We start from the raw sequence: 25,093 nt of genomic DNA, 5'->3' as shown, positions 1-25,093 counted from the left end.
ACAAGAAAATAAATAAATTGTAAAAGCATAGACTAAAATCCTCTTTATTCCATCAAGGAGAATTAGACTCGGACAAATCTTAGGGGTTTTTCCCATGTAAATGATTTTGCAACACCTGTTTTATATGCATTCTCCTAAGACTTGAAAATACTGAAGGAGCAGAGCTAGGAGTTTGAAAACACCTGCCGACTGGCGAAACACTATCAGGTTCTGGGGTGCATTCCTGAAAGCACCCTTAACCTATCTTGACTAATTTTCAGTATAGTGAAGAGCTGAACGTTGAAAATAACATCATATGCAAAATAGAGATTTGCCAGATTACCACTGTCACATTAACATAAATCTCATACAGTAAGCAAAGTTGGAAGAATTTAATTATTAGTAGAATAAGAAATAAAATATATTCTAATTTAAAAAATAGTAACACTAAATCATTATTTTATAATGCGAAGATTAAATAAGCAATTGCTAATCTACAGAATGAATTTGTAATTGTGCCAGTGGATAAAGCTAATAATAATTTTGCCATAATTTGTCAGAAGCTGTATTGTGATATCTTAAAAAGGGAGTTATGCACAACTAATGTTTACGAAAAGGTAAATTTAGAGGATGAGAATTTATTTGAAAAGACTGAAGAAATACTTTTTAAAAATTTTAATATTAAAATAAATGACAATGATAAAAAAAATCCCTTTCCTATATTGGACTGTAAAATTTCATAAGAATCCCCCTAAACCACGGTTTATTGCTGGAGCAGCTAAATGTCCAACCCGCATTGCTGCTACTGACCTCTCTTTAATTTTAAAGGAAATTGTAAATAAACTTAAAACCTATTGTTCTGGTATTAAAAAGTTTTCGTATTTTAATCCATATTGGAGTGTTAATAATTCACTGCAGGTGATAGAGTCTTTAACAATGGTTTCAGCTAAAAGAATTGAGTCTTTCGATTTTGCGACAATGTATACTAATTTATCACTTAATGTAGTGTTAGATAATTTAAAAACTGTTTTCAAGAAATCTTTCCTCTTATCTAGTAAAAGGTTCTTAAAAATAGACACTTATAATAAAAAAGCTATATGGACAAATTGCTTTAATACCACAGTTAACTTGAGATGTTACAGCTTGGATATGATTTTTGAGTTATTAGAATTTGTTTTATACAATACTTATATAAGATTTGGTGGTGATTTGTACAAGCAAATCGTCGGAATTCCCGTGGGGGGGGGAATGCCAGCCCATTTATAGCTGACTTGTTTTTAAGTCAACTAGAATATAAATATATGATGGATAAGAATAATCCAAATAATTTAAAACATGTTTTGTCAAATAATAAAAGATATTTAGATGATATTTTGGTCTTAAATTGTAAGGATTTCATTGATATTTCTAAAAATATATATCCATCAGAGCTTACTCTTGAACCTAGTCATGGCGCTGGTCATGAAGATCATTTCTTAGATTTAAATGTAAATATTTGTGATAATAATAAATTAAGTTTTAAAATGTATAATAAAACGGATGATTTTAATTTTGAAGTGATTAGTTTCCCATTCCCTGAAAGTAATATACACTCAAATATCACATATTCTGCGTTTTTCTCACAGTTACTTCGTTATGCAAGAATTTGTAGTAATTATATTGATTTTAAAAATAGATGTAAAATCTTAAGCCAAAAAGTGATATCAAGAGGTTTTTCTGCAAATAAATTAACTTGGCAATTTTAAAAAATTTAGTTTTCATTATAACGAACTTTTAAATAAATATCAAAAGAATTATCTGGAAATACTTAAAGAAATTTTTAACTAATTTCGGAGGTTCGACAAATGATGGTACAGCGCCATTTATTTTGAATTGTGTTTCTAATAGAGCGGATTTTTTTTTTTTTAATAACCACATGGTACATATGAATTCTATAATTGTTTATTTAATTTAATTTTTTTTTTGCAATGTGTTAATATTTGTGATTTGGTAAATTTTATCATATTTAGTTTACTTATTGTTGCTAAAAAGAGGGATATATTAACAGGATAAGCTTGTTTTGGTGTTACTTGGTTGTTTTACATTTGCTTTTTTTTTTCATAGGCATGGATTTTGGGTGTGATACCTGACAAGGGGATGCCATGGATATTCTGTGGTAGCCACAACACTTGGCTGGGTAGAGAATTTAAAGTGGCGAAACCCTATAGGCCAGTGTATTCTCCAGATGAGCCCTTGTGTAGGGTTGTTGCCTCTGAATTATTTGTCTTTATTATTTTTTCTATTGTTTGGTAAATGACGACTTATACTTATTGACGACATGACTGCCTGTCCATGGATTATTCTTTATGGTTGATTGTATTTGGCTATGCTGTTTGACCTATGTGATTGTATGGATGCGTAGGGTTAAGGTCTCATTCAAGTGCTGGTCTATATTAATCACTAATTTAGGAAAACAGTCTTCCTTTTCTCCTTCTGTCTCTTTTTTTTATGTGTTTGTGCTGTTGCATTGGTGATTTCTCTTTTCATGATATTATTCCAGGTTGGATCTAGTGCTGGTGGAGAAAATGTTTTAGTTTTCTCCCCGACAGACCTTTACCCTGGTTCAGGTTTTTAACCTGATATTGTTAATTATTGGTGAGATGGCACTTATGCAAATTTTATGTTCTTTCATGTTTTTTTTTTTTTTTTTTTTTTTTTTTTTTTTTTTTTTTTTTTATGTATTTATTGACCTATTGACCTATTGACCTTGGCATGTTTTTTGGACTTTGATTGTTGGATTTTGATTTGGATGTTGGTTTGTTTTGGATTTATTTTCAATAACTTTTAATGCAACAAAACACAAATATTAGCCTCGGAACTCGGAACGATTTTTTGAAAGTTAGTAAGTGTAAGAGTCGTTGTTTTCTTTGCCAAGATCATTTTATCCCACGGACTTTTGTTAAGAGTACATTGTATAATAAAAATTTTGCATGCAAGTTACGTGGTAATGTTAATTGTAGAACAACCAATGTAATTTACCTATTAGAATGTAATAAATGCTGCCTACAATATGTGGGGGAAACAACTAATAATATATATAAAAGATTTTCTGGACACAAGACAACAGTTAATAATGAAAAAACTAATAACTATCTAGTTCAACATTGTAATAATGGTAAATGTTCCATATCAGATATAACTGTCACAATTTTAGAAAATTTAGAGTTAGAAAATTTAAATAAAGAAGAGAAGAATAATAGACTACGTAAACAGGAGGATTTCTGGATCCATGGAGTCTTTCGATTTTGCGACAATGTATACTAATTTATCACTTAATGTAGTGTTAGATAATTTAAAAATTGTTATCAAGAAATGTTTCCTCTTATCTAGTAAAAGGTTCTTAAAAACAGACACTTATAATAAAAAAGCTATATGGACAAATTGCTTTAATACCACAGTTAACTTGAGATGTTACACCTTGGATATGATTTTTGAGTTATTAGAATTTGTTTTATACAATACTTATATAAGATTTGGTGGTGATTTGTACAAGCGAATCCTGGGAATTCTCATGGGGGGGGGGGGAATGCCAGCCCATTTATAGCTGACTTGTTTTTAAGTCAACTAGAATATAAATATATGATGGATAAGAATAATCCAAATAATTTAAAACATGTTTTGTCAAATAATAAAAGATATTTAGATGATATTTTGGTCTTAAATTGTAAGGATTTCATTGATATTTCTAAAAATATATATCCATCAGAGCTTACTCTTGAACCTAGTCATGGCGCTGGTCATGAAGATCATTTCTTATATTTAAATGTAAATATTCGTGATAATAATAAATTAAGTTTTAAAATGTATAATAAAACGGATGATTTTGATTTTGAAGTGATTAGTTTCCCATTCCTGAAAGTAATATACACTCAAATATCACATATTCTGCGTTTTTCTCACAGTTACTTCGTTATGCAAGGATTTGTAGTAATTATATTGATTTTAAAAATAGATGTAAAATCTTAAGCCAAAAATTGATATCAAGAGGTTTTTCTGCAAATAAATTAACTAGGCAATTTAAAAAATTTAGTTTTCATTATAATGAACTTTTAAATAAATATCAAAAGAATTATCTGGAAATACTTAAAGAAATTTTTAACTAATTTCGGAGGTTCGACAAATGATGATGCAGCGCCATTTATTTTGAATTGTGTTTCTAATAGAGCGGATTTTTTTTTTTAAATAACCACATGGTAAAGATGAATTCTATAATTGTTTAGTTCATTTAATTTTATATATATATATATATATATATATATATATATATATATATATATATATATATATATATATATATATATATATATATATATATATATATATATGTGTGTGTGTGTGCGTGTGTAATTTAAATCTGGTAAAGCAACATGTAAAACTGATACAAAAAAGTATAATAAAAAGGCAGATACAAATGAATAAAAAAACTCCTTATTTTTGATACTTTTCTTTTTGAATAAAATTGCCTGTTGTAACTTAATATCTAAGAGTCATGGATTTAAGGATCCACAGTAGCAGCTCATCATTTCTACCATTAAATAAGTCTCACTCAGGTGCTAAATCATTACACCTAAAAACAGAATGTCCCAATCTATCCCCAAAAATATCATATGGCAGACAAAATTGCAGTCAAGATACAGTTGTTACAAGTGGTAGACAGTGGTAGCTTACACCTCTAAGATGGCAAACCATCCATCTACAGTGCTTTTTGGAAATTATATTTATGGAATTTATATTATGGAAATTATTATTATTTTGGAATATAATTATAAATTATATTTATGGAATTATATGACTGTTTAATTTGACAACCTTACAAATAAGGATTGAGCCAAGTTGTGAGGCTCAAAACACTTTCTTTATACCTCAAATGAGCAGACCTATTTCATAAGTTTTCACCTTAATAACAAACAGATTATAAAAAGTCCAATTTTCTCACAATGCACCCAACCCATCCCCCTCCCCCTGACCGTTCTATTTATAACCCTAGGATGTATAAAGACTGAAGAAAATATTAAAGTAATGACATTTCAAAATGTTTCTATTAGGCCCAGTCGGATTATCATGTTTTCTTTTTCTGGGATGCAGTTAAACTGTAAAGCATGATTAAACCTACCTAACACAAATTCCAAACCATAAATCAAATGGAATAGTCTTAGAATTTTGCTATTATAGTGTTAAGTTCAGAAGAAGCTGTGCATTAGCCCATTACTGGTATATATATATATATATATATATATATATATATATATATATATATATATATATATATATATATATATTTCTCCTTCTGTCTTACTTTTTTTTTTTTTTAATGTGTTTGTGCTGTTGCATTGGTGATTTCTCTTTGGTGATTTTTCATTATATATATATATATATATATATATATATATATATATATATATATATATATATATATATATATATATATATATATATATATATATATATATATATATATATATATATATATATATATATATATATATATATTTCATTACCAACAAAGGGATAAAGTAAGCACACTACTTAATGTTTTTTCTCTTCTTTCTAAATCTGCAATTGCTTCACTTCCAAATACAATCCTTCCTGTTCTGATAGTCCCATATATAGTCCAAGGATATAAATTTGTACACACCTAAAAAAAACTTAAACAAAAAAAATCTTATTCTATAACATAAAGCATGTTTCTATTAATCACATTATCATGTTTACTTCCACTATTATCTGCATTCATAAATCTTTCCTAATAATATTCAATATCTAACAGAACTACAATCAGATATAGGATAAGATTTCAAGCAGTTAAACAGCTAATCATGGCTTCAACAGTTAAATCACTGTAAACTTTCTATTCTACCACTTAGAAAAAGCATTGTCCCACCATTGAATTTATCTAAACTTTCCTAATGAGAATGTGATTAGCTTGAACATTTTAGTCATACATAATGTTGAAGGTTTTGAATAAACTGATAGTTATATAAAAGGCTAGTCTTGGATTGACATTTAAAGCTTGAGCCTGATCTTAGAAAACGCTGTTCCAATCTTGGACACAGCTTCTTAAAGTTAAAATAAACTATCTAAATCATAGACAGACTCAAGCTTGGACAGGCTTAAGATAAATTTTATGAAGCAGAACAATATTATTTACATATGCTTGGCTGTAGTGTTAACTTTAGTTATTTTAATGTTGAAAAACTATTTTATGAGACTGAAAAACAATTTTTTTAAGATTTTAGTCAACCAAATCCCCACTAGCATACTCCTAACTATTAGCTAATTCCAACCTGTATACATTATGTCAAAGATCGGGACCATTTTATCATTTTTTGGAAAGATACAGTAACACCACAGCAGAGGTGCTCTTATAAGCAAAATATCTCAGTAAAAAGTAGTACCAACAAATTTTTTATTGTGTGCTTCTTTTCAACATTATAGTTGCTACTCTGACAATGGCCCCCTCCCCATAATGGTCCCACATATATTCCTAACAATATATTTGTTCATTTCTTCAATCAAGTCATACATCATAAGTTCTGTACCAAACTGGTTATTCTTGCAAATGATGTTTTTTAGGAATGTTTTTAAACTTTTGGTTACTGTTGTCTGTTTTACCTCTTGGAGCATAAGGGCTCAAAATGCCATATACCCCAGAATTAATTATTGATTTACAAAAGAGAATAAAAAATACATCAAATGATGCATTCACTTTAACCCTAGCTAAATTATGTTGAAAAATGCCTATTTAACATTTCTTTTAGTTTATATTAGTTGTTGGTTATATTAGTTATCTCTAGTCTTGAAAGTACAATGCTATTTTGAAAACAAATTTGCTGCAATTTTCCAAATGAGCCTAAAACCCCTTAAAAATGAGACTGCATTAAAACTGATGTCATTTTTAGGAGTTTTCTGCTTCTTGTAAAAAATATCTTTTGATTTGTTTTAATCACAGCATTTTAATATTCAGACCAATGGAAATAATAATTACTACTCCTGAATCAGCTGCAAATGGTGTTTTCTAGGAATGTGTTGACCTTTAAAAATACTTATGTTATGAAAGAGAAGCCTTGCAGAAGAAAATTTCAGCTTTGATGAAGTACAAGGAAACTGTTTTCAGCTTGAATGCTTCAGCTTCAATGCTTAATCCAAATTTACAGGGTTTTAAAGATCTGCAAATATAGTTCCTAAATTTATGAAAAACCCAATGATATGGCCAAAAAATTCTACTCACATAACAGGGTATGATGCTTTACCATGTCTAGTTTATCCACATGGTTTTTCTGTTCTGACAATAACCTCCCTATACTTTGGCATGCTAAACATCTGAACACTTGCCAAACCAGGAGAATTAGATTTAGCCCTTAGAGAACTATGGAGGTACAATTGGGATGTTATCAGTCTCTCTGAGACTCATTTCCCCCAAAAAAGTGAGGAAAACCTCTCTGGAGCCTCTCTCTTATTGTCCATCTTCAAGGATGGAGTTTGTTGTATAGGATTCTTCCTATCATCTGCTTCCAAAAAATCTCTAATCTCTTTCACCCTGGTCTCAAAATAATTTTTGTCTTACAACAGAGAGAAGAATATCTCTGTCATCCAAGTCTATTCCCCAGACTCAACCAGAAGTGAAAAAGAATGCAATGAATTCTATTTCATACTACAAAGCATCAATGACCAAATCCATAAGAAAGACATACTGATTGTGATGGAGACTTTAATGCTATAGTAGGTACAGATAATACCAGTTGGTCTGATATAATGGGGACTTTTGCATGGAAAAATCAATGCAAGAGCCAAACAGTTGCTCAACTTCTGTCAAGAAAACAAGTTATTCATAACAAACACAGTGTTAAAACACCATCATCAATGTAGTGACCTGGAGATCCTCAGACAGTGAAACTGAGAACATGATTGATTATATGCTGATATCAAAATGCTGGAAGTCCTCTGTACTAGACACAGTAGCATTACCTAGAACAGACTTTAACTCTGACCACACTCTCCTGATGACAAGGTTCAAGCTAAGAATGGAAAATTTGCAAAAAGCAACAAAACTCCCAAGATTCCAGGTAGATCTGCTGTGGGATCCTGAAAAAAGGCAGACCTACACTTCCACTCTATCTGAATAATTCCAAGAGATTGTAGAAAATCATTCTCCCTTGACCACTGCTAATGAGATAGACTCCCTGACTAAGCAGGCAACATCAGCAATCATAGAGACAGCAAATAACATCCTTGGACAGAAACTCCCAATGAAAAAACCATGAATAACAGATGAGATCATTGTGCTATGTAAGGATAAGCAACTTTTTGGCAATAAATCCAGCTGCCACAGCCAGGATACTTACAAGCTTGTCAAGAGAACTGTAGAGTGAAACTGTAGATTAGAAAGGCACTACATAAATTCCTGCAGAAGAAATGTGAAGACTGCAAAGTGCTGTTCAAGAAGGGGAACAGCAGAGCAGTTTTCAGAATGTATACAAGTTAAGCTGGAGAAAGAGCTGCAAACATCAGAAATCCTAGAAAAAGATGGAAATGAGATTAACAATTCAAAGATGGAACTTGAAAGATAGAAAGAAAACTTTAACAATAAACTGAATCCCCCAATAGCAGAAGATCCTGAAATACTAACCCACTTCCCCATACCTGATCAAGAACTCAGACCACCACCCCCACTCGTCAGAAACCATTTCAATAATCAAGTCACTCAAACAAGGAAAAGCCCCTGATCTAGAGGGAGTCACCACTGGACTCATTAATATCAGATTGGATGATGTAACTTATTTCTACCATGCCATTGTTTCTGCAGTATGGGAAACTGGCCATGTATCCTGTCAGTGCTGCAAGGCTGCCATTGTACCCTCTCACAAAAAGGGGTCAAAGAAAGAGTTCAGAAACTACCACCTGATCAGCCTCACAGGCCATTAGTCATGTGTTCTGACAAAAATCCTGCTCCAATGCATACAAGCAACAACTGCCTTTACCATTGGAGAGTATCAGGCTGTATTCCACCCTGGGAGATCAACAATCAATCAGACATTTGTTGTCTGACAATGCACGGAACAATTGCAGGCTATTGACTGGGAAATAGTCAAAGTTGCAGAAAGCATCAATGAAAAAATGGCCATCTTGAAGGATGTCATTGGATGGTTCTTTGAGTATGCAACAAAATGGAAGAAAAGACTTGCTCCAAAGACCCTCCCCCAGACTAGACTCCAAATGAAATGGCTCATCAACAGGAAATCTAGAAAGTTCAAGAGATTGAGGAAGACTGGTTTAATCTCAGACCATGAAGAATACAATGAGGCAGAAAATCCAGTTTGAAGTTCTTCAAGAAAAACAACAAGAGCAACTGAAAGGAAGATAGTGTCTGAAGCCAAAACAGCCCCCAAAGAATTTTGGAACCATGTAAACTCCAAAATCACTTCCTGCCCAGGGGTGCCTGACCTGGTCAACAAGGATGGTGGCACTGTATCAGAGGACAAAGAAAAAGTGCAACTCCTCAACAACTTCTTCAGCTCTGTCTACACCCCCCAGACAGCTACACAAACCAAGACAGAAGCCAGAAATAGCTCCAAGATGAATGAATGAATGAAGAATGATGAATAAAGAAAGATGAGTGCCCCCAAAATATCACACAGGAATGGCTGGGACCTAAGTAAGTAAGTATAATGGGAATTGTATTTTCAGAATCAAACTAGAGAAAAATTAATTGAGAATTGAAAATTAAGGTAAAATACTGTTTTGTTAAAGTTTCAATAGATATAGTCATGTCAAGCAGGCAAATTTCTAAGACTTAGAAATCAGAAGAAGGTGAAGCTCAGAATTACTTTCCTAGAGTATCTTTATGGCCCTGGATTCATTACTGAGGGTTTAGAATTATAGTAAAATCCTTAATATAGCTTAAAATTCTACCAAAATTATAGAAATTGCATTTTGAACTAGGCCTAGCCTATAGCCAATGGAAATAGTTATTAATAATACAAAACTAAGGTAAATATTTATCATTAGAATTATGAAATCATTACAGCCATGACAGCAAGTATGCTGTCATTACCTTAAAATTAGCCTACCTTAAATTGCAACTTGGAGCAATTGAAGGATTTTCTATCCTGTAGCATTGCTCAGCATTTCTTCAAAAATCACCATGTGGATTGATTTGGAATTATTTTGAAAATTGAATTGGTTTTATTGACAAGGGTTTATGTTCTGGTCTGGGACTCCAAGGTGTCCCATTTCAGCCTCCATTCCTTATTGCTCTACTCCTTGTCAAGTGAGACTTTGAATTCTTTGATAGTCTTACTGGATACAGTATGATTGCTCAGGGAGTTCCACTGGTCATGTATGTAACCTTTCAAGCTCTAGCAGGCTAATAAGAAACAAGCAGTAATAGTAGCTTGATAACATCATCCCAGGATATATTTTATGTCCTAGATTAATTCATGAATGTTTAACTCAACTACCATTTACTTTCCAAGATCACAGGAAAACCCCTAAACCAGAACTGTACCCATTTAATCAAGATATTAGTTCAAGATTTTGTTTGACTGATTTGGTCTAACACTATGTCTGATGGTTTTGATGGGTGGAGGAGCCTATTTACACAGAGTAAACAGCAATAGATGTAAAGCAATTACGCTAATTTGAACTTTATATGGGACCATTCAGGGGTGCATTTGGGAGTAATTGGTTAGAAAGAAGAATATATAGATAGAGCATAAAAGGCACTAAACAGTGTGTTCACCATATACATCTAAACAATTTTGTTCTAAAAGAAGTAAATTGTTCCGCTATAAAAATTACAATCTAGGTTAAATTCGATTTGCTTGGGCACAACTTGCAAATAAGCAAGTTTTCGTGTTTAAAATCAACGCTACCTAAAGCAGCGTTACCCGTAAAAAACAATTGAACAATTTGCCTCTTGAAACACGTTTTAGATCGAAGATTGGCCAAATTAGAAACTGCTTTCGTTTGGCAACGATAACCTCAAACTTATAAGAAATATTATTTCTTGTAGTTCTTATAGGCCAATAACGGTAGCTTGTACTCTTAGCAAGCTTTTTGAACACCTCCTACTACCTTATATCACTAAGCTTGCTCTAAATGATGATAATCAATTTGGTTTTAGATTTGGGCTAGGCTGTCAGCATGCTTACCGTGCTTTGACTTCTTTATTAAAAGATACCCGTCGCACTCGTCGTGTACTTCATTTCCCAACCCTAGACTCGTCTAAAGCATTTGACAGTGTTTGTCATACTCAAGCATGGACAGCATTATGCCAGAGAGGAGTAAATCCGTCGGTAATTCACGTGCTTCGTTTTTGGTACTCTCATTCTTACCTTCGCCTTAAGTCATTAGATAATTCTTATTTTGGTCATATCCCTGTTCGTTGCGGTGTAAGACAAGGCGGGGTTCTTTCGCCGTATATTTTTAATGCTTGTATTGAAAATGTACTATCAAAAATATCGACTACGTGCCTACTGGGACCATCTGATATCTCATATCTGGCTTATGCGGATGGCCTTCTTCTGATTAGTCAAACTGAGTCTGGTCTTGCCCGTTCAGTGAAGTCAGTTACTTCTGCTTTCCGCGATATCGGCCTGTACCTAAATATTGACAAGTGTAAGTTTCTTGTTTTCAACGGTAATAATTGTTCAGAATCACTACACTGCGGTGGTTTTAGTATTCCTCGTGTTAAATCGTTTCGTTGGTTTGGTATAACAGTTTGCGATTTTATGAATGCTTTCCGGTCTCGTGCTGTCAAAGATATTAGTGATAAGCTGAGGCTCGGTTACTCTAAGATTATAGCAAATAGGAGAAGAGCGCTAACTCGGCTTTACTCAAATTTTTGCGATCATTCTGTACTCTTCTTTTCTGGTATTAGGCCACTTCTGTTGAATGATGATCTAAAACGTATTCGAATAAATTATTACCGGTACTGCAAATTTCTTTTATATCTACCTCGTTCTTACCGGAATACAAAACTGGTTAAAAAGTATTGTGCGACAGATATTACTGGTGCTTTCGAAAAATTATCTGCCAATCTAGCTATTGAAGCGATTTATAGGCTAGGATGTTTTCATCGCCTTATCCGTCTTTTTTCTGTATGTGATTAAATTTATTTCTTGTATTACTTTTGCTGTTTTTCTTTTGTATTTTACTCCACTTAACCTCTGTTTTGTAAAGTGGGTGATAAATAAATTATTATTATTATGAAACCTTGTTATATAAATAGTTGAATTAATATTATGAAATAGCTTGTTATTTAATTGGAAGCTACACCATTCCCCTTTATGCCGAGTCTGCTTTTCAGCAGATGAAACAATCCAGCATATATTATTTGATTGCCAGGCTCAGAGTGAGGAGACTATTGCTCTTAAGCATTTATGCTCCTTGGCTGAGATTCCAAATACTTATACAACTATCCTGAATTCTAACCTGACATGGGAAATTGATCGTAAGTAATGATTTAGTAATGATTAAAACGTTTAGTAAGGATTAAAGCTTGAAGAAGCCAATTTTTAAAAGGACGTGATTTATCTATAGTTTTTGATTGTGCAGAAGAGAGCAAGAATGAGTAGGAAGAGCCGTATTGGTACCGGCCGGCCTAGTGGCCTTAAACTGCTGGGGAAAGGTAGCTCAGGTACTCGCACTTCCCACAGTCAATAACAGTGTATAATTGTTCATAATTGCATATATTCATTGTTTGCAGACTGGTGGAGAATAGCGCTTCCAGTGGCTAGTTTTTTTTTCTGAAGAAGAAGTCAAAGAGGTGAAAGGACTTGTTGTTAGTCCATATACCACCCTATAATTTTTGGAACTGGAAACCTCAACCCGTCCTACAATAGAAGCCAATTTTAATTATAGAATTCAAATACTTCTTCAGAAATATACACAACTATCCTGGTAATTTTATACTTAGCTTACAGAGTCTTATTACAAATTATAAGGACTTCCATGCATTTTACTAGAACAGATGTTTTAGATTCTGTCATTTTGATATTTCCATGGTTTCATAGTCTATAAAATTGGATTCACATTCTGCATAGCATACATCTAAATTATCCAGAAAATAGTTTAATAATACATTTTAATAATATGATTTAACATTGAATAATACAGTTTAATAATACATTTATATTATTTGGCCTTTTTATATGTAGCAATAAATTTCCGTACATCTGAAAATATTTATTTGAAGCTATGAAATAGGTACCTCATCCCTGAACGATTGCTTTTCCATTGCAAAATCAGAAGCAGTAGGTTTCCTTAAGATTGGATCTAATTTTAAGTGGAATTTTGGTTAGTATTTTATTTTTCCACGGGGAGAAGTTTTGTGAGTATCCTTTACCAGGCAGTTTTTCACTAGCTTTTTTAGACATTTATTGGTTTTTACCTTACCTTTAGGATTTATGTAAGAATAACTTTAAGTTTAATTAATCTCCCATAAAAATTAACTTGTATAGCTATTTTAACTTAATTAATCCTAGATTGGTCTAGCTGCGATGCTATGCCGGCCTGATATCGATCTTATTTTCAGTACTCTATCTTCAGTCTCTTTCTCCCAAGCTTTAACGCTACCTTATTTATTTTTGTGGTGTTGTTTCAGCTTCAAAATGAATTACGGAATGCTTTTCAACCCTACAAGTTTTTCGATTTGGATCTGTAATATTTTTCGTACAAGTTTTTATGTAGCTTGACTTTCCAAACATATTATTGATGCTAGAATTAACCAACTTTAAAGTCTTTTTAAAACATCATCAGACCTAACTGCAATATTTAGAAAAATGGCAATATTCACCCAAAAATGAATATCGCTGTCCATCACGTAAAAACATGACTGTGTAAACTTTAGATAAGGTTGATACTCAACTGAAAGAGCTATACTATTGTCTATGCAAGCCATCTAATGTGCTTATTTGGAAGTTTCCGCAGAGAGGGTGTTGCCGTAAAAAAAACGGTTTATTTCAAACTTGTCGTGGTAATTTCTTGTCCTAAATTTAGTTACTAACTGCTCAAGTAGAAGCATGTAGAACATCAAACTTTGCTATACCTGGACGTAAAGGATATTTTTTATGGTCTGAGCTATTTTCCGATTCGATTACAGTCGTTAGGACTCAGAAATGTACTATTGCAACAAAACGAGTTGATAATAGTTATCGAACAGCTATTGAAGTCTGTTGCTCCAGACAGGTTTTGTATGTATATATGCAGGTTCTATATTAAATGAATATTACCAACTGGTAATAAATATTACCAGTATTAACAGCTATTGAAGTCTGTTGCTCCAGACAGGTTTTGTATGTATATATGCAGGTTCTATATTAAATGAATATTACCAACTGGTAATAAATATTACCAGTATTACCAGCTATTGAAGTCTGTTGCTCCAGACAGGTTTTGTATGTATATATGCAGGTTCCAAACATATATTTATGATTGAAAAAATGGATAAAATAGATAAAGCTTAAGTTAATTTTAGCAATAATTCAGTCAAATTTACTTTAAAAAAAAAGTATTCGATCACCGTACATATTTGATCAATTTTCTACATTGGTCCTTATTTTAGGGTATCATTGCACGAACATTCAAGAGTAAGAGTGCGTCAAATCCTTTGATGGAAGAATAAATAGTAAATTTCTAAAAATCTTTCCTGAAATCCCATATATATAATGAGAGTTTTAATGATAATGATTATTTAGATAATGAGAGTTTTAAAATGAGAGTTCTTCTTCTCTTTATTGATTTGAATATAATGAGAAAATTATTTATTGATAAACAAAATCTGGGGGGATGCTCAAGTTTTGCCACTGCAAATAATTGTATGGTTCACCTTCTCTTTAATGATAAGAATATAATGTGAAAATTATTTACTGATACGGCAAATCTAGGGGGATGTTCAAATTTTGCCACTGCAAATAATTTTATAGTTTAATATCTATTTATTGATTAGAATATAATGTGAAAATTATTTACTTATAACAAAAATCAAGGGGGTTACCCAAATTTTGCCACTGCAAATAATTTTATAGTTCACCTTCTTTTTATTGATAAGAACATAATGTGAAAACTATTTACTGATAAAGAAAATCTAGGGGGATGCTACAGTTTTGCCACTGCAAATCTATATATATTAATTGTATAGTTTCATCTTCTCTTTATTGATGAGAATATAATGTGAAAATTATTTACTTATAAAAAAAACCTAGGGGGTTACCCAAATTTTGCCACTACAAATAAGTCTACAGTTTACCATCTATTTATTGATAAGAACAAAATGTGAAAACTATTTACTGATAAAGAAAATCTAGGGGGATGCTCAAGTTTTGCCACTGCAAATAATTGTATAGTTCTTCTTCTCTTTATTGATTTGAATATAATGAGAAAATTATTTATTGATAAACAAAATCTAGGGGGATGCTCAAATTTTGCCACTGCAAATAATTGTATAGTTCACCTTCTCTTTATTGATAAGAATATAATGTTAAAATTATTTACTGATAAGCCAAATCTAGGGGGATGCTCAAATTTTGCCACTGCAATTAATTTTATAGTTCACTTCTCTTTATTGATAAGAATATAATGTTATCTACTGATAAGGCAAATCTAGGGGGATGCTCAAATTTTACCACTGCAAAATAATTTTATAGTTCACCTTCTCTTTATTGATAAGAATATAATGTTAAAATTATTTACTGATAAGGCAAATCTAGGGGGATGCTCAAATTTTGCCACTGCAAATAATTTTATAGTTTACCATCTATTTATTGATTAGAATATAATGAGAAAATTATTTATTGATAAACACAATCTAGGGGATGCTAAAATTTTATCACTGCAAAATAATCTTATAGTTCACCTTCTATTTATTGATAAGAATATAATGTAAAAATTATTTATTGATAAAAAATCTATGGAATGCTCAAATTTTGCCACTGCAAAATAATTTTATAGTTCAGCTTCTATTTATTGATAAGAAAATAATGTGAAAATTATTTACTGATAAACAAAATTTAGGGAGATGCTCAAATTTTGCCACTGCAAATAATTATATAGTTCACCTTCTCTTTATTGATATGAATATAATGTTAGAATTATTTACTGATAAGGCAAATCTAGGGGGATGCTCAAATTTTGCCACTGCAAATAATTGTATAGTTCACCTTCTCTTTATTGATAAGAATATAATGTTAAAATTATTTACTGATAAAGCAAATCTAGGGGGATGCTCAAATTTTGCCACTGCAAATAATTGTATAGTTCACCTTCTCTTTATTGATAAGAATATAATGTTAAAATTATTTACTGATAAGGCAAATCTAGGGGGATGCTCAAATTTTGCCACTGCAAATAATTTTATAGTTTACCATCTATTTATTGATTAGAATATAATGAGAAAATTATTTATTGATAAACACAATCTAGGGGATGCTAAAATTTTACCACTGCAAAATAATCTTATAGTTCACCTTCTATTTATTGATAAGAATATAATATAAAAATTATTTATTGATAAAAAAATCTAGGGGATGCTCAAATTTTGCCACTGCAAAATAATTTTATAGTTCACCTTCTATTTATTGATAAGAATACAATGCAAAAATTATTTATTGAAAAAAAAATCTAGGGGATGCTAAAATTTTACCACTGCAAAATAATCTTATAGTTCACCTTCTATTTATTGATAAGAATATAATGTAAAAATTATTTATTGATAAAACAAATACAGGGGGATGCTCAGATTCTTCCACTGCAAATAAGTTGATAGTTCTTCTATTTATTGATAAGAAAATCATGTAAAAATTATTTATTGATAAAAAAAATCCAGGGGGGATAATCAAATTTCGCCACAACAATTAATTTTATAGTTCACCTTCTTTGCCCTTTCAAATACTTCTCCAGAAGTAATTCCAGCCTCTGGATGGGACCACCTTGACCTTGAGGCGTCACCTAAAAAGAAAATTTATGAAACAAATACATATGCCACAGATTTATTCTTAAATAGATAAGAGATAATTATCCTACATTGTAATAAACGTATTATGTTTATTACGTTAACATAATAAATGTTGCAATACACAAACAGGTTATGACAAACCATGCCACCACACATAAATAGTTGTAACAATGATATAATACCGAAGCAGACGTCAATACAGTTTTATACCCCAGTCAGCATAAAAAGGGCATTTTTAAAAACCTGCCAGTGATTTAGTTGAGGGGCCAAAGTAATATTTTTTTCAATGAAAATGCTCCAAAAAAGTAATTTTAGAAACAGAAACGCCCAAAAAAGGCACTCCGAAATCCAGAGGAGGTGGCGAAAAATCTAGAAGGCCAAAACTAGTTCTGCTTCAACGCCTGCTTTACCAAAGCAGCATCCAATTCGGGACGTTCAGTTTGCGTTAAGAAATAGAGCCGGAGCACTGAATATTTGACAATATTTTTTGTATGATATGACACTCTTATCAAACAAAATAACTTTATGAAGCCATGGCTAAATATACCAGCGGAGTTGAAGAAAACGTCCATAGAGCTTGTCAAGCACTATATTCTCTGTTGTCTATTATGAAATAATTAGTTTATAACAATAATACAAAGTACACTGATCTACAGAATAAACCAACTGTCTATAATTAATGTAAAAACAGAATACGGCACTAGATTTTTCAGTCCCTACCGGCGGTATTGATTTGATTTTAATGCTCTGTCAGCCAGAAAGTGCAAAAGAGAGTTGAAGGCCAGCCTTCCTGTGCTTTCTCATGTCCCTCCTGTTTACCTTCCTCAGTTTTCTCCGGATACCCATTCAAAGCTGGGTTAATTCTGGCTAAGCTAACAGAATCACGGCAATATACCCAAATCAAACCAAATGACCAGGAACACTAGGAATCGAACACCTGTCTTGACGGGCAAGGATTTCGAGTTTCACGTACTAACTACTCGTCTTTTAGTGCGTATATGATCTATTAATTAAATTAATGTGACATATATAGTCAAACGTAGTCTACATATAAACTATGAGTGATAGCATAATTGATAAAAATAACTGAACCCTGGATTCACTTGGGTACGCTGTTTCTGAGCAAAATGGCTTATGTGTGAGTATTCTTCAAGACATCTGATTAAAGGTGTACTAAATGGAAGTCTGAGAGAAAAAAAGCGGAAGGGGAAAGAGAAAAAAAATGTCAGAAGGAAAGTAGATGAGGATCCAGGAATAAAGAAAAGTTAAATGAGGATTCAAGAATACAAGGAAGTTAGAATAAGATTAAGAAATATACTTAGCCTGCATGGATTTGTGAGATGTAAACATGGCTCCAACATTATTTTGAAAAAGCATTAAGCACAAATAGACCATGTGATGATTTTTTTGATTAACATTTAGTGATATTAGTTACTCCATGCGTTTTATTGTATATTTTTATTTATTTATTTGCGAAAGCTTTGTACGTTGTAAAAACAATAGTAGATATTTGTTTTTATTCTGGCGGTTTTGTTCATTGAGCATATATTTGAACTTAGATGAATAACCGAGAAGTGTCCGAATTACCAAACAATTTGGTTTTCAGGTTTATGAAGACGCAATTGATATAGCTCATAGAAAGCTTTATTCAGATACTATCTTTGTGTGATATACATAATAAGTATATTAAAGAGAATAGCGTTTGAATGAGCATTACTGTAACGTCGTTTATGTCTGTAAACAGTCATTTTGTTAATAATTTAATAATTATTTTAATTAATAATAATAATAACTAATAATAAATTAATTAGTAATAATTATTTTAATTAATAACTTAATAATTGTTAATAATTTGCAGTTCCTTTAACATGAACCCCTAAACTGCTCCTTGTGTTGTTCCAGTGCCCCAATAGCAATGGAGGGTAAAAAAAAAGAAAGAAGACTCATAAGTGCTTAAAAAATGTGATATCCCTTTTTGTTTAAGACAGGGGACTTTAGGTTTCATGCATAGTTTTCAGTCATGGTGATTCCAATGGTGTATTTTTTTATTTCGGTCCGATTTGGTTTAGAAAAAAGAACAATTTTTGGTTACTTTTGGCCCGCCCGAACGATTTTTGGTTACTATAAAATTCGTCCTTTACTAGAATAAATAAAAAAAACAAGTTTTTTGAAATGAAAGTAAGGAGCGACATTAAAACTTAAAACGAACAGAAACTACTCCTTATATGAAAGGGATTTTTCCTCCTCGACGCCCCGCTCCTTGCGCTAAAGTTTTTTTATTGTTTTAAAAAGTAGAGTTGCGAGAAAGAATCAAACTTTAGCGCAAGGAGCGGGGCGTCGAGGAGGAAAAATCCCTTTCATATAAGGAGTAATTTCTGTTCGTTTTAAGTTTTAATGTCGCTCCTTACTTTCATTTCAAAAAACTTGTTTTTTTTATTTAATTTCTGAAAGTTTTTGAATTAATGCATGTCTTATTTTGGCTCTCCGTACATAAATTATTAAAATGAAATTTGCATATTAATTCTTTTTTTGGCTAAATGGCTTTCTCTTAGTTTTGATCAGACGATTTTGAGAAATAAGGGGTGGGGAAGGAGGCCTAGTTGTCCTCCAATTTTTCGGTTACTTAAAAAGGCAACTAGATCTTTTAATCTTTAACGAACGTTTTTATTAGTAAAAAAATACGCAACTTAAGAATTAACTTACGTAACAAACTTTTATATTCTTATATTTTTGATTATATATATGAGGGGGTTGGTCCCCTCGTTAATACCTCGCTCTTCACGCTAAATCTTGTTTTGTCCCAATTCTTTAAGAATGGCCCCTGAATCAGAAAGGCCGTAGAATAAATAGTTGAAATTACTTAAAAAATTTTTAGCATAAAGAGTGAAGTATTTATCTCCTCCTAAATACCTCGCTCTTTATGCTAAAGTATTTTTAGAACCCCTCATATGCGTAATAATCTCTGTTCGTTTTAAGTTTTGATGCTTCTCGTTACTTTCAATTGAAAAAACTTTTTCATGTTTATATTTTCATTGTTTGTTTTTTTATAGTAATGCTAGAAAATCCTGCGCCCTTTTGATTGAATGTCTCTTCCCCCATGAAACATTCCTCCAAGAAAAGATCCTCCCATATAGCCCCCTCTCCTGAACCCCACACCCAAACCAAAAAAAAATCCCCCTGATAACGTCGGTACACTTCCCAGTAACCATTACTGTATGTAAACATTGGTCAAAGTTTATAACTTGCAGCCCCTCTCCCAGGGACTGTGGGGGGTAATTCATCCCCAAAGACATAGTTATTATGGTTTTAGACTATGAGGAACAAAATGGCTATCTCAAAATTTTGGTCCGTAGACTTTGGTAAAAAATGAGCGTGGGAGGGGGCCTAGGTGCCCTCCAATTTTTTTGGTCACTTAAAAAGGGCACTAGAACTTTTCATTTCCGTTAGAATGAGCCCTCTTGCAACACTTTAGGACCACTTGGTCGATACGATGACCCCTGGGAAAAAAAAAACAAAAAACAAAAAAACAAATAAACACGCACCCGTGATTTGTCTTCTGGCAAAAAATACGAAATTCCACATTTTTGTAGATTGGACCTTGAAATTTTTTCTAAAGGGTTCTCTGATACGCTGAATCCGATGGTGCGATTTTCGTTAAGATCCTATGACTTTTAGGGGGTGTTACCCCCTATTTTCTAAAATAAGGCAAATTTTCTCAGGCTCGTAACTTCTGATGACAAAGACTAAATTTGATGAAACTTATATATTTAAAATCAGCATAAAAATCTGATTCTTTTGATATATCTTTTAGCATCGAAATTCCGTTTTTTAGAGTTTCGTTTACTATTGAGCCGGGTCACTCCTTACTACAGTTCGTTACCACGAACTGTTTGATAGCAACTGCCACTGCAACCCCGATAATATTGCTACGGTTCAGGAAAATAGTGAGTTTAGAAGTCAGTTGGTATGGAATCGGGATTTAAGGGATATGACCTACTCCAGTTTATATGGATTTGTTTGTTGATTTTGTCTCTAAGAAAAACAACAAAATCTACAGAAGAATGTGGTATCTTCATTCTTATCAATTTAAAAAAATGAATGAACCTTTCGAGTTTTTTAGAGTTCAGGTGAAACAATGAGTTTAGAAGCTAGTGTTAAGAAAATTTAGTTAAAACCTTAATACAACATTAGTAAATATGTTAGATGTACCAAACATCTTAACAGTTGAAACTTGGAAGAACAAGAAGATAAGCTTTCAATATAAGATTACAATATCAGAGAACCCGGTAATAAAAGCAGTCATTAAAACATCGAAAAGTTCAAAATAAAATACATTTTCATTTCTTCCCCCTAGACCCAATTTAGGTATATTCATGCCTGTACGCAACAATTTCCAAATGTTTTTCTTTTGTCAAAATTATGGAAGTTTTCATTTGCTAAAGTTGCCACGCTGAACAGCGCAAATAAACAATCAATACGAATAAGTTAATTTACTACTGCTACAACTACTCACAATTAACTTCAGCGTAAAGCCACCTGAGGCCAACACAGCTGTGTACGTATCTCCTCTATCCCAATCTATTCAAAACTTCCTCTTTAGATCCCCCCAAAAGTATCGAATTCCTTCAAATCCTTTCTTAAAACCTCTTCCTACCCCGTTCAGGACGACCTACTTTTCGTTTTGCCCTTACAGGGTTGTTAAAAAAGGATGATCTTCATCCACAGAATGTGTGCTCGCCATCACCCCCCTTCTCTCATTATAGCCTTAAAAAAGGTAAAGGATAAAGCACTAGACTTCTTAAATTCGGAACCGGCACTGCAAATCTCCATCTCAAGGCCCTTCAGCCAGAAAGTGCAATGGGGGGATGGGGGCCAGCCATCCTGTGCTTTCGCACACCCTTCCTATTTACCTTCTCCAGGTACCCATTTAGAGCTGCGTCGGCTCTGACTAAGCTTACAGAGTCACGCCACTGACCCCCGTCCTAGAAAGAGGGATAGAACGACATTTTTCGCACAGTTTACTGTTTGAAATGCGGTCAGTCAGACAGAAACCCAAAAGAATCCGTAATCAATTCTTCTAGAAAACATCTAACAAATCTTTTTATGTTTTTCAAAGCACCCACGTGAAAATACTTTATGTCAGTAGAAGTTGAAACATAAAAATCTGTCTATTCTCAAAGACAACTACATTTTCTAAGAAAAATGATCTTTATTAGCCTGCTTGGTAGCATATGTTTTTAGTTGAAATTCACGCTCATTTTTTTCACCTTCTACCAACTAAAACTGCACAGCTGCACAATGAATTCTTTTATTTGAATTCCTGTTTTTTCTATTTCAAAAATATATGTTTAGTTGTGAATGTTTCCGCTAAATCAAATCTATTTCTCCGGTCACCACCTAGAAATAAATCGAGTATTTTCATGGATTTTATTGGCTGGAAACTTGGTTTAGGGGAGGGACGGGAGGCATCTGAACCTTTTTAATATTAAGTATCAATATAATAATCAAACCGGAAAGACCTTATAATTACGGCTGATAGAAAAAAAAGATCTAGTGGGAAGACCACTCAGAAAGAGACTTTTGCCTCCTTAAAGAAGCCGTTAATAGCAAGAAGTTTTACTATAGGCCTAACACAAAACAGTGCTTAAAAATACAAAACAGTATACAATAAACGAATACAAAACAAAACTTTAAGCACACATCACAAGATCAAAACTTACAAAAATATTCATCTTTTCACTTCTAAAGATGATGATGAGGTTCCTTTATTGATCAGTTTACAAACCCACAACTAAAATTAAATAAACTTGACCACTACTAGAAGGGCAAATAGCCTGTGTATAGTGACTCAATTAATTAATTAATTCCCTTAATCAATAGCCTATAAATAAATACACTAAAAAATGAAAAAAAATAATAAGACGAAAAAAGAAAAACAGGAGAAAGAAAGAAAAAAGACTAACCCCAAAAGGGACCTGCTCTCACCCTGTATATTGACCAAGTACGACCTTTTTAATCTATGATTTAAAAAAAGAAACTGAATCAGAGACCGTAATTCTGTCCGGGAGGTTGTTCCAGAGGATTACATTTGAGTGACAAAACACACGAGCCGATCTCACTGTATTTCTCTTCTCATATACTAGCTTATCCACACTCCTAGTATGATATTCAGCCGATATCGATATTCAGCAGATATTCAGTATGATATCGAGCCGCCTAGCATGATATTCATATACACACTCCTAGTATATTCAGAATTAATAGAAAAACTATCCACAAAACAAGCTGGCAAAACATAATTTAAACATTGGTATACATTGTTCATACATTGTACATTGGTACATTATTCTGTCAGACACGGTACCTAGTAACTGGGCTATACTGACGTTATCAGAGTCGAAGTTCACCATCATGGTTTTCGGGGCCCATCTTATGAATGAGAGTTACGAAGAGATCCTTCAGAAGGCGATCTTCAGGAGGCAGCTCGGCTGTAATCGCTTGACGTGGCAAAACCAGCCCAGTTGTTACTGCTTAATGTCACTGAGAATGGTTGTGTTTGGTACGCCTTCACATTTTTGCAACGTTCAGTGGATTTGATTTCAGCAACGCAACAGAGGTATCTTATCTCGAGCACTAGATGTTTTCTTTAGTCTTCGGTTTTCAGTGCCCAGGTTTTGAATCCATATGAGACTATAGAAATTAATAAACTGTTGAAAAAAACATAACTTGAAAAAAACTTGAATTACTCTACTTTCTTTGTCACTTCTCTGACCTAACCTTCCCTAACCTAACCTAACCTTCTCTGACCTTCTCTAACCTAACCTTCACTTCTTCTTTGTCTTCAAACCAGATTGTCCTTTATAGAGCCGTCTGCAGTCCTTTTAAATTGTGGTGAGAAAAATCTAATGTCCTTTTAAAATTCCCTGAAACTCCAAGGTTCCAAACAGAAAAAATATCAACCTGTTTCTGGTGCTAAATTCTACGCAAGGATAGGAAGAAAAGCTAATTATTAAAATAAATAGAAAAAAATCCTTTCTTTGTCACTTTATAAATGTATTTACAAACATAAAAATTGTCCTTTTAAAGTTGTCTCAGGATTCTCAGTAACTCCAGGGTTTCGAAATGAAAAAAAAACAAAACATTAATCTGTTTCTGGTGCTAGCTTTAGCACGAAGATAGTAAAAAAATCTAGTCACAAAATACTTACCGCTTTAATCCGTGGTAAGTATCTTTCAGCCAGGTAAGTTAGCAAATCAATCGTAGTTTTAGACTGCACTTGTAACAGTTTTGGACAGCATACTTCAATATTAACGTTCAAAAGAGTCGCAGTAATATCTAATTCTGGTTCTAAAAACAAGTTGAATGTTAAATTAGTATTTATTACAAGAAGTTTAACATGAAAAGATCCTTGTGAGTATGACACTCAATTGCGAGGCAGAGGGGGGAGGGATCAGCGAATGAATGTACCGAAAAATACATGTCCTTACATCATCCTTTCTTATAAAATTGACTCCAACTGCCACGGGAAAAGGAAGCTGAAATATTTCCAACTCCGCTCACTTTTCTGTTAATTGATTTTTTTAAGAATTTGGTGTTTTATTATTTTTAGAGAATTATTTTAGAATATAGAAAAAATATATTTTTTAGCATCAAGCAGGAATTTATCGAATTACAAAAATTTCTGATTCCACCATAAACCTGAACTTAACTGTAAAATGCATTAAAATCCTACAACACTAACGTAAACAAACCATTGTCGCTGTAAAATCTAAAACCAATTAAGGCAGGACGGGCCCTCAAAGAATCTTCCTATACCTCGCATGTCAAACATTTTGAGTTTGCCTTACGTTCCAGAATTAGTGATTTCGGCGGTTTTTATTTCAATAGAAATAAAGAAATCTGGAGAATATTTTGGTAAAATCAAATCTTAAAACCGACATTTATTTTTTTTATAATCCCAAAATAATTATTAAACTTTTTTCGGGTTTGCATTCTAGATTACTACACTTGACACTGTTGTTGTAAGGTATCAAAATAGAGCAAAAATATTCTATTCAACAATCAGAAACTTATTTCTATAATATATACTTGCTGGTTGTAGTCCCTTCAAATACTTTACATATT

At 32.5% G+C, this 25,093-nt stretch overlaps 2 protein-coding genes across 3 annotated transcripts in view; both read right to left on the bottom strand.

Moving 5' to 3' along the window:
• The window catches only part of LOC136025845 (sphingosine-1-phosphate lyase-like), a 55,442-nt gene extending 44,542 nt beyond the window's left edge, over positions 1-10,900 (bottom strand). The window contains exon 1 of one of the 2 annotated variants that reach the window (XM_065701861.1): positions 10,816-10,900. The gene's annotated coding sequence lies outside the window, so the exon portion shown is untranslated. Of the gene's footprint in view, positions 1-10,756; positions 10,776-10,815 lie in introns of those variants that run through there. The other variant, XM_065701862.1, reaches the window with a different exon arrangement.
• Positions 10,901-16,804: 5,904 nt separating this feature from the next.
• LOC136025843 (mRNA export factor GLE1-like) overlaps positions 16,805-25,093 on the bottom strand; it is a gene marked incomplete in the record, with an annotated part of 63,858 nt that continues 55,569 nt past the window's right edge. Inside the window, 2 exon segments of the mRNA XM_065701859.1 lie at positions 16,805-16,962; positions 24,177-24,316. Coding sequence (XP_065557931.1) covers positions 16,882-16,962; positions 24,177-24,316 — 221 coding nt within the window.

Source organism: Artemia franciscana, chromosome 4, assembly GCF_032884065.1.
Source record: "Artemia franciscana chromosome 4, ASM3288406v1, whole genome shotgun sequence".
Taxonomy (NCBI): domain Eukaryota; kingdom Metazoa; phylum Arthropoda; class Branchiopoda; order Anostraca; family Artemiidae; genus Artemia; species Artemia franciscana.
This window is presented reverse-complemented; position numbering and strand designations above follow the sequence as displayed.